This window comes from Medicago sativa, chromosome 6, assembly GCF_051527215.1.
Source record: "Medicago sativa cultivar Bolivia chromosome 6, Bolivia_mono, whole genome shotgun sequence".
Taxonomy (NCBI): Eukaryota; Viridiplantae; Streptophyta; class Magnoliopsida; order Fabales; family Fabaceae; genus Medicago; species Medicago sativa.
Window position 1 is genome coordinate 31,863,340 of NC_140754.1, and position 11,327 is coordinate 31,874,666.

The 11,327-nt window shown below is 33.6% G+C and overlaps 1 protein-coding gene and 1 long non-coding RNA gene across 2 annotated transcripts; one reads left to right on the forward strand and one right to left on the reverse strand.

The window, feature by feature from the left end:
• Positions 1-5,453: 5,453 nt before the first annotated feature.
• Positions 5,454-6,393, reverse strand: LOC146914546 (uncharacterized). The gene is made up of 2 exons (XR_015014289.1): positions 6,273-6,393; positions 5,454-5,849 (listed from the first exon to the last, which is right to left on the reverse strand). It is a non-coding gene; the product is annotated as an uncharacterized LOC146914546 (long non-coding RNA).
• Positions 6,394-8,023: 1,630 nt separating this feature from the next.
• LOC146914547 (uncharacterized) lies at positions 8,024-9,132 on the forward strand. The gene is made up of 2 exons (XM_085717379.1): positions 8,024-8,716; positions 8,822-9,132. Exons 1-2 carry the CDS (start codon positions 8,027-8,029, stop codon positions 8,906-8,908), a joined length of 777 nt encoding a protein of 258 aa, XP_085573505.1. The 5' UTR covers positions 8,024-8,026; the 3' UTR covers positions 8,909-9,132.
• The last annotated feature ends 2,195 nt before the right edge of the window (positions 9,133-11,327 follow it).

Sequence of the window (11,327 nt, forward strand, 5' to 3'; positions counted from 1 at the left end):
CGATTTTGGCCCCCTATTAAAAAAAATAGCATTAGTGACCCCCTATGTTTAGGGAAATATGCTCTTTTGACCCTCTAACATAAGGGAAATATGCTTTTTAGACCCCTTATCTTTAGAAAAAGTTGCAATTATGCCCCTTTTTTGGGACACGTGGCCTCTTCTCAGTAATTTTTGGACGAAGGGGGCCAAAAATGCTATTTTTTTTAATAGGGGGCCAAAATCGCAACTTTTGCAAACTTAGGGGGCAAAAAGTGGGTTTTAGCCTTTGCAAAAATACTAGAACTTAGAATTGTACCTTCGTAAATAACTACTTCAACATCCATACTCATAGGTACGGAAGTTTTTTTAGTCGGACCTGTTACTCACATCTTAACTATTATAAATCTATAAATAACAAAAGAGTGGAGATATGCCTAGTACATGACTGTTATACCCTAATTTTGGGCTTAAAAATACTAACTCAATTCTTCTTTTCTTGCATTATAAGTCATTTGACATGTCTCTGATCAATTGTATCTTTCTCTGCTTCCTATTTCAATATTACTTGCAAAATTCACATAGAAGGGTATTTTAGTCATTTCCCCTATTAAAATTTCTTTCAATCTTTGAAAAATTTGTTTGGGTCCTTTCAAATAGTTTGAATAAGTCCTTATTTCAAATCTATGTCAAAATCCATTTCCAAAAAAAATTGCATTTGAAGTCATGTTGAGTCAGTTTAGCCCCTAGGGGCATTTTAGTCTTTTCAAGTGTTAAAACCATGTTTAGCCCCTAAAATTTGTCTCTGAGTTTTTTAAATTGCTTGTATAAACTCTTGCTTCATTTCTTTGTTAAAAATCCATTTAAAATTTGCATCTGAGTCATTTTTAGTCGTTTTAGCCCCAGGGGCATTTTGGTCATTTCACACGAAATTTCGGCAGAGAGAGGTTACTTTAAAGTACCTCATTTAAGCCATTGGTTCGTTTTAGTCCGTTTTGTCATTTTTAATCGTTTCACTTTACGTTTTTTCCAATTTACCAATTTTATTCCAATTTTATTATTATTTTCATTTTAGTCCCTAAACTGTTAGAAATTGCATTTTGGTCCTTTTACGTCATTTCTAAGGTTTTTCTATTTTTAATTTTTAGTCCTTTAAGTTTTTAAGTCCTTTTGAGTCAATTACAGTCCAGTCCTTTAATTTCAATAAATTGCAGATTGGTCCTTAATATTTTTTGCAGGAAAGTCCTTTAAGTCCTGGGAATTGCAGAAAGACCCTTGGGTCCAAAATTGGTCAAGTTTCGAATCAGAGCAAGTCCAGGGACACATGTCAACACGCCATTGGCCACCAAGGTCACATGGCAGCCTATATAAGGGGCCAACTCATCAATGCAGAAAAAGATACCATTCACTCAGTGACACATCACCACAGAAAGCCTAACAAACTTTCTCTCTCTTCTCCAAACCCTAACCCCCGTAACAAACCTTCCACCACCACTTTCTCCACCGTAACAGAATCACAAACCACCACAAACTCAGAAATTCACACGAATTATCCACCAAATTCATCACAATACATACAAAATCAGTAGAAACTTTCAGAAGATCAAAGCAAAAAGTTTTAATTCAGGAAATCCAGTTCGAATTTGCAGAAGATTCTCAGTGATTTTCTGCAAAAATCATCATCATCGAACCCTCACCTTCGCAATTCAAGCAAGAATTCGTCGATTGCAAGAACGAATTCCTTGCGATCACGAAGGATTTGGTAAAAGAGAGTGAGAAGAAGAGGATCGAAGCAAGATTTGAACCGGTGAAGAAGGAAAAGAGAGTTTCACCGATTTATTTTCGGTTCAACGCTTACCAGAGGAATTAGAAGCTTACTCAAGGATCTTTCGTTCGAATCTCCAATCCAATCCAGGTATATTCAAAAAAACCTTCTCGTTTTGTTCATAATCATCATCGAAGGTTTGAAATCAAGAATAAACGGTGAATCAGAGTGAACATTTCGAAAAGATTTGAAAAAGATTGAAGACCGAACCCTAAAATGAAAATCCTCCAAGATTCACCGTTTATTTCATGAATCCAGGTCCATAATCATCATCAGTGTGAAAAATAAGTCAAGATAGGGTTTAATTTCAAAGAGATTAGAAGAAAATTTTGAAACCCTAGGATGTAGATTCAAGAGTAGATCTGTTCAAATCCAGGCCTGTTTTCAAAAAACCAATTTCGAAATCGTAAAGAGGAAACTCAGGTGAACACAACGATGTAAAAAAAATTGCAGAAAACGTTCAGGTGTGGTGGCGCCGCCGGCGAACCACCACACCTCCGTCGTTGTGTCCATCGGAGAAGATGAAGATCATAAGGTGAGAGACGAGAGCTTCTCTCTCTAAGGTTTAACTTAGAGAGAGAAACGAAGAAGTAGAATGAAATGAACCGGTCCACAATTCCTTTTATAAACTACTGAACCGGCCTGGTTCAGTCCTGGTTCGTTTGGTTTTGCATCTTAGCCGTTGAATCTAAGGGTTGATCCAATTGGATCAATCCAACGGCTGTGCTTGCTCCCTGTGATCCAAGTCTGTTAGGGTTTGGGCCTGGACCTTTGTTCTTTACAGAATTTCGTTGTTTCTTGATTTTCTTGCTATGTGCACCACTGGATCTTGCTTTTTACACCTCCTTCATGTCAAATTTTTGTGCAAAAATTCCAAATGAATTTCCATGAGTTCTTGATATTTTCTTTGATGTTCTTTATGATACTTTTGCATAAAAAGTTTTTGATAAAAACATGTGTATTAATTTTTGTTACTTGATTACTTTTCTTGTTATTTTTCGAAGAATTTTGCTATGATTTTGAGCATGATACATTGGTGCATGATATGGGTACTTAATATGTGATTTTGTGATAGATGTGCCCCTGAATTTGTGGTTGTTTTACTGTCTTGTGAATTGGTTTGTGGATTCCTTGCTTTACAAGTTATGTAATTACTTTAGTGCATGAATAAGGTGCCAAATATGCCTAAGACCTATCATAATTCTTGACTTGAGTGTGTACTTCTAATCCTCATTATGTAGTGTGATAAGACCTTTAGAAAAATTGACATGATGTGAGGATCATAGGTCATGCCTTTGTCTTAACATTATGATAAGTCTTAGGAATATCTTGCCATTTTTAGGTTAGAAATTTCATTACTTTTGCCTAGTTTTTTTTTAGTATCTCTTTGCTTATAATTTTCAATCCCTATTCTTCCTTATGCCACTAACCATTTCATCTCATGTTTCATTCATTCATAAGCATTCCATACTTCAACTCCTCCCTCACTTTATTTCTTGTGCATTTAAATTTTTACCAAGACTTAGAATGTAACACTTAGGAATTTTGTAATTGTAATATTTTACTTTATGCTTTTAAATTCTTGCAAGACCATAGAATGTATCTAGGCCAATGATGTAAAGGACTATGGACTCTAATAATGTACACCGACACAAGCACCGGCACATGCACACACCTCACTTTAGATGTATGGCTAGGATATGCATGTTTAGATGTATGTTTAGGATTGTATGTTTAGATGTATGCTTAGGTTTTACACTTAGAAAAAAATTCCAATTTTCCAAACACAAAAAAAACTTGAACCATCTCACTCAAATTTTTCTTTCAAATAAACTCTTGGAACACATTCCAAGTGATTTTTTCTCTTTATTTTCTTAATAAAAGCATCAATGAAACTAATTCCAACTTTGACTTTCTTTTGCAAAATAACTAATTCAACCTCACAATTTCACAATCTTATGCCCTTGAGGCCTCTCTCTCTCTCATTCTTCAAATTCCAATTTTCAAACTTAAAATCAACCAACAAAAACAAGAACATTTTTGGAAGCGAACTACGACGGATTTGATCCCTTAAACGGGTACGTAGGCAAGGACAAAATTCCTTCAATTCAAATAAAATAAAAATTCAAACACATTCTTCTCCCTCCAATTCTTCACTTAGAAAAACTCTTAGGCTTAATATTTTCCTTCAAAATAGCATTTAAAAATAAAGCGCGCGCGTAGAAATTAAAGACGGTTCCTATAGGATACTATAGTCGTTATGGGTGCCTAACACCTTCCCGTAGCGAAAACAACTCCCGGACCTCGATTCTCAAGGGTTTTGCTTACTTTTTCCCTTCCCAAGAAAAAATAAGATATCACCGGTTAAAAAGGTTCAAACATAATCAATGTTTGACACCCGAAAACTAAGATAAAACAATGACTAGTTATAAACAATGAATTTCACAAATCCAACAAATGATTACTATCATTATATATAAACGGTCAATCAGAACTTATTATGGTTTCAGGAAATTATTTAAGTACCAAATAGCTTTCAAGTTTAATAAAAATTTGTGGAGTTGATTTTTTTTTAGGTAATATTTTTTGGAGTTGATCTACTCAATAAGAACTTTTAATTTGGCATGTGAATTAGGGAAATTCTTTGATTAAAATTAGTTATTAAGCGCCGTGACTTATCACAAAGTTATAATATATTGGACTATTTAGTATACATTATTAGTCTATTTAGTATACAATCAATTATGAATAAAATTGACTTTTTGAAATTTTCTGTCCAACTTTTTTAAATTGAGAGAAAAATTGATTTTTTTTTTTGGACTAAACCTAAAAGTTATAATTTATTGGACTACAAATATATTTTATCTTTATATTTAATATGATGATTTAAAAAAAAAATTCTTTAAATTTTGCCCAGCGTAATATTTCAGCTAGGTTCGCCGCTGTCAGTATGTATGAGATTGTGACGATGCTGCTGTTAACTAGGTGTATTATTGTATTGCAACTTAGTCGTACTTGAAAAAAATAAAACAAGAACGATCAGAAAGACAGTCATGATTGTGTCATGGTTTTCATGAACTTGCCACCAAATGATATCTTTAGTGCTGGAAAGATAAGCAATATCAAACATAACATTGATGGCTTCATGGCTATTCGCTCAAGCCTCCCTTTGTTGTCGTTCATAAGAAAACAGGAAAATGAGATATGGGTCATTGAACGCCTCCTTTTGTTGTCGTTCATAAGAAAACAGGAAAATGAGATATGGGTCATTGAACGGTAGTTCATTACCGTTTAGAAGTGAACGGTAATTAACTTTTGTTGGGGGCATTTCAGTAGTTCGAGCTGCCTATGAGCAAATACTAGGTGCCTAAAGAGCAATTTTATTACTCAATGCTTGGGTGAAGAACTTTCTCTACGGAGTTTGATTAGGCGTCGTGTAATGGAAGCGATACAAGAGGGAAAAGAAGGAAAGGACCTGGCAAGGAATCTCCAACGACAAATGGCGAGCAAGCCCTGCCCGCCACGGAAGAAGACACACAAAAACCTAGAGGCTGCACAAAACCCTGCAGTGTGGCATTTTTCAAATCTTAATATTAATATAATAACATCGCATACATAACTAGAATATATCAACCATAAATTACATACCTTTACTATGAATGATTTCCATTCTTTATTACTTTTTGGTAGAAACAAGAAATACTTTTATTATATTTATTGTTCTAGAGAATCCTAATCACACGAAAACCAACTGAAAAAGCAAAGGTACAAAGACTTACACTTATATTAACTTAAGAAAAGATGGAATTGAAGACACAGAATTTTTTGCCAAATCAATCATTGTAACATATACTATGCAAATTCAAGTCACAATTCCTCAATGTTTTGAAATCACCTTAGTGAGAAGCAAAAAAATGATTTCAGCAGCTCCAGTGCTTCCATATCACAAAAACACCCTTTTGATAGTTCTCGCAGCAGCGCGGGATATTAACTGTTGAACCAAGTTAGCTGGCAATTGAAGTAATTGCTGCTGGGATTCTGGTGGGAGCTGAAATTTACATATATAGTCATGCATCAGCTGTATTAAAGAAAGTCCATATGTGTAATTGCTTATGACTTGCAACTTGTTTCGTCTGTATTAGCGAACATGGTTCAGCGGCTACATATCTTAAATACTCCCTCCGTTTCAAAATGAGTGTCGCTTTAGCCAAAAAAATTTGTTTCAAAATGAGTGTCGCTTTACATTTCCAATACAACTTTAATTTTTTTCTTCCAACTTTACCCTCTTCAAATTTTCTCTCACACAATTTTCAATGCAACTTTAATTGTCTTTTTCTTATAAAGTAAGGGCAGTTTAGTAAAAGCGTTATATCCAATGATTATTTCATTCTATTTCTTAATCTATGTGCCAAAGCCTAAAGCGACACTCATTTTGAAACGGAGGGAGTAATACACAAATGCTTAGATTTACCTTAGGAATGACGGAAAGAACAGGAAGAATGTCTTGAATGGAGTCAAATTGATTTAAAACTAGTGACAGCTCCTCCGAATACAGTATTTGATTCTGGTCGGGACTAGCCTTTGTCTCTCCCTATATGACATTGACGGAAAGTACTTGCAATTAGTCATAAACAAGTTAAATAATAAATCCAATTATCATTTCATGTTTTATATCTGTCTCACTGTAGCAGCCACTGTTAGACTACTACAGCCGCTACTCATAAACACACCTGCAATGGGGTTTTGGGTAACACCTAAGCACGCTACGCAATGTAATTCGTGGAAACTCTGATAGAAACGTGACTATTGAAGTGGGCCTTGAATATGGGCCTAAGCCAAGAGTCTGGAAAGTTTATAGTAGGCAGAAGACAAAAGCATCTAAAGGGGGTGACGTGGCAAGGAAGGCATGAGAGTCACAACATGGCTATTTAAACAGATAAAATAGAAGGAGTGTAGCAAGCAAGGAATAATTCTGTTATGATTTTGTGGGGTCACCTAGAGTGATTTGGGGAAGCCTGTGTGCTTTTGGGATTGATAGTGATACTATCAATTGTTTCTGTTATTTTCTTTCTATGTTATTCCTGTACTTGTGGATCTCAGATTTATCAATTACAAACTTTATCTCATTCCATATCATATATTCATCTCTTTATTCTGTTCTTTACTTTTTTTTGAAGGAAACTGTTCTTTACTTTTGAAACCCATCAATTGGTCCGACCTGCCGGATAATTCTCCCCTCGTTCCTTAGTGTGTAGATGCCAAGGAAACCTAAGATGGGTGATCGTATTGACGCGCTTGAAACCCATCAATTGGGCCTTGAATATGTCACGTGGTACACCTTTTTAAAAAATATATCAAATAAAGCATTTATAAAGTAACATTGGTAGGTGACACACTTTAATTGACCAATAATATATATCATTGGTACCTTAATAGTACACAAGTGGTACCCACATATTTTTGTCATTGATAACGATAGTTCTGTTAATATGGCATAAAAAAAAAAGTGTCAACTATAAAAAAAAAAAAAAAACTAAATTGAGAAAAGAAAAAGATAAAGAGATGAAAATGACATCTGATAATAATTATGTCTATAAAATGTTCTTTCAAAAAAAATTATGTCTATAAAATGAAGGCTTAAATATGTTATTCGTCCCTGCAAATAGGGGTCGCTTAAAATTTCATCCCTGCAATCGCTAATCCTTTTTTTTTTGCCCCTGCAAAGTTTAATCAGTTAAAAATTCGTCCCTTGACCAAGTTAATGACTGCCATGTCATCAAATTAACAAAATGGCATGGGAATTGACGAAAATACCCCTGGCTTATTTTTTTTCCTTCAAAAAAAAAAAATTCAGTTTTTTCCCGAATTTTTTTTACGATTTTTTCCCGAAAATTTTTCAGTTTTAATTTTAACAGTTTTTTTCCGAATTTTTTTTTGACTTTTAATTATTTTTTCAGATTTTTTTAATTTTAAAAAGAATTTTCAAAATTTTGGAAAAAAAAAATTTTTTGAATGAAAAAAAAATTAGCCCAGGGGTATTTTCGTCAATTCTCATGCCATTATGGTAATTTTGATGACGTGGCAGTCATTAACTGGGTCAAGGGACGAATTTTTAACTGATTAAACTTTGCAGGGGCAAAAAAAAAGGATTAGCGATTGCAGGGACGAAATTTTAAGCGACCCCTATTTGCAGGGACGAATAACATATTTAAGCCTAAAATGAATATGGCCTTAGTATTGCTTCTAATAACTTTCAATTCCAATATGTCGTCTTCTTCTTCTTCTACCACCAAAGTGTCATTGAAACTTCTTATAGATACAAAGAATGAGAAAGTTCTCTTTGCTGAAGCTTCAAAATCTGCAATAGACTTTCTGTTCAATTTGCTATGCTTGCCAATTGACACTGTGGTTAAGCTCCTAGGCACAAATGGAATGGTTGGTAGTTTAGGAAATCTGTATGAGAGCGTTGAAAACCTGAACCAGAATTACATGCAACCAAACCAAACTAAAGAGGTTCTATTAAACCCAAGAGCTCAAAGCTCGTCAACTGAAATCGCAGGATTCCTTACCCAGAATGATGACAATGGAAGCGACAAGGAAGAAACTAAGTTATACATGTGCCCATATAAATGCAATTTTCAGGTAACATATGATAACACAACTTCATGTCCTGACTGCGTCCGATATGCTATGAACGAAGAAGTACATTATGTCGGAAATAAGAAGGTTGCTGAAAATAAAGCTTCCACCAATATTAAGAGTGGGTTTGTGAAAGATGTTATTACTTTTATGGTGATGGATGATTTGGTGATTCAGCCCATGTCAACGATTTCTTGCATCACATTGTTGAACAAGTTCAATGTCAAAGAGATTGGCACTTTGGAAGAAAAGGTTGTTGAGATGGGGATGGATGAGGTAAATTAAAAACAAACTAAGTCATGTGTAAATATTTCTGATTTGTACTTCAATTTTATCTAGTTTGTCTTACTTATATTTTTTTTCTTTTGTGTTTGGTGACAGGGTATCAAGTTGCTAAAGGCTTCTTTGCAATCCAAGATGGTCTTAACAAGTGTTTTCCTCAAGAAGGAAAATTATCTTCAACTTTAATGTTATGAAGCTAGCTACGTGGGATTTTCGCTTTCTTTTTTTTTTTTTTTTTGAGGGAAGGGATTTTGGCTTTTTCTTCTTCTAGTTTATTTTGAATGTGCTTCTAAAAATGTGCTTGCAATGCTGTCTTGTTCATTTTGAATCATCAATTCGATACAATCATCCGTTTTATCTAATTATTGTACCATTTCTACTTTCAATGCAAATTTCATTATACTAGTACAGTAGTACCTAGAATTTCATCGACGTACTCTTGAACTTAAATTTCTAACAAAAAACATAATTATATTTACATCAACTAGTTTCATTTAATTTTGTTATTGTTATTAAAAAAAACTAATTAATTGCTTTTTAAAACTATCGACTATGGTGTACTTTCACAACTTTCCATTTTTGATCCATCCATCTATGGGTTTAAAATCTTGTCACTTACAAATTCATATACCAGCTGAATCACACTTAATGGTTTGAAAAAAAAGAGAGAAAAAATGTTTGGTTTCAATAATTCCAATTTCTGATTTGTTCTTCCACATTCCAATTTTTAATCTCTTCACAAAAAAATTTGCAACAACTAGTTTGATCTCTGTCATCCAGATTCCAGAGTGAAGCATTGCAACAACGCTAATTTACAACAAACATTGCACACCATGAAAAAAAAAAAATAGAGAAAGTACAATGCGTAGACATTACTTTAAAAAGGAGAATTCAATTTGAAAGAAATGTTTGTTACACTTATTGTGCATGTTTGCAATGTACCGTAAAAACGACTTTATCCCATATTGCAATGGGTAAAACCCTTAAGTAGTGTAACTTAAAGCACTCTTACTCACATTGAGATCAGAGAGTGTTGGAGAAGTTTGCAATCTAAAGGTTCTTTTTTTGGTAGTGTAATCTTGCTACAATTATTAAGAGACCCTCGAATGATAGGCACGTATATCCAGTTAAACTTCTTTCTCCTTCCACGTTCCTATAACTCTCATTACTAAGTGGAGCTATTATTTGTTAGTGGTCTTCAATTTTCATTATTCTTGTATCTATTTGTCTTATAGATATGACGCACATTTGTTATTGTAAAGTGTAATTATATTAATATTATGGTTTTGATTAATTTCTTAACACTAAAAAAGTAATTATATTAATTTATTAAAACAATAAATTAGATGTTGGTAAAAAAAACAATAAATTAGACTTGACAAAAAAAATATATTAGAACAACTAATATTGCTATTATTTTTCATATGAAAGATCAATTTCAAACTTTAAATAATTGAACATTAACTAATTGATGAATATGTGTTGGATTTTATTTATGAATGTTAAGATCCTCTCAATTTCAAACTTTAAATAATTGAACATTAGCTAAGTAAAATGAGAGTTAAGATCCTCTCCATTTATGATCCTTTCAATTTCTTTCATTTGAAGAGATAAAGACACAAAAAAAAAATTGAAAAAAAAAATTAATGATGGTGGAACCCACTTAATAGTATGACTCACTATCTATTTTATGTGTCTATCTTTCTCCAAATTGCATTCTCTATTTATTTTACTAAATGGAGAGGATTATAACTCGTAAAATGAGAGGTCCTTCTACTCTCGGTCAATTAGTTATTTAACTGTTGTTCCCATTAGACGGCTAACAGTGTGACTGAAAACATAGACGATTTTTTTTGAAGAGACTAAAATGGTTTAAATTACTAAAAGCCTGGAGATGTCAGCACAAAGAGTGCCAAAACCCTAGCTGAAAGAGTCAATTATAAGTAATAACAAAACGGGGAACCAAAACAGGATAAAAAAGAAAGTTAACCTGTTACAAAAAAAACTTAAGATTTAAATGTTGGGCTTGTGGTTGGCTATTTTAAAACTTTTCCATTGTAAATTCCAAAACAATACTGTCATTTTCCCCTCTTGTCAGTCACAGTTACTTGTTTGAGTTTTTATGCATGTAGAAATATTGAATGTATGAAAGTTTCAAATGACGGCGATCCTGCTATCCCGTTATTTGAAAAGATGTCTTTAAAAAGGTCATATTTCTTGTAAGATTCTTTTAATATTTCTTTTTCCATAAGTGTTTCAGTGTTGTCAATTGCGAATAGCAGAAAACAACGGTTTGTTAAAATTCTACTACACAACATTGCTATAAACAACGGTTTATAGGTGGTTTAAGGTTCAAAAACGTGTGAAAAACTTAAAAAAAACGTGTAAAAACCAATCAAAACCATTGACCACCGTCCAAGAAACGTTTGTGCTTTAGTTTTTACCACCGGTCAACTAGCGCGAGTTAACTCGCGCAGAGGCTCAATGGTGCGTGACTTAAGTCACGCTGAGCAACAAGGTGCGTGAGTCAAGTCACGCTGTGTAACACCCATACCAAACGTATCTAGAAAGTCTGGCACGTACGTTTAATTTAGTACTGGATACA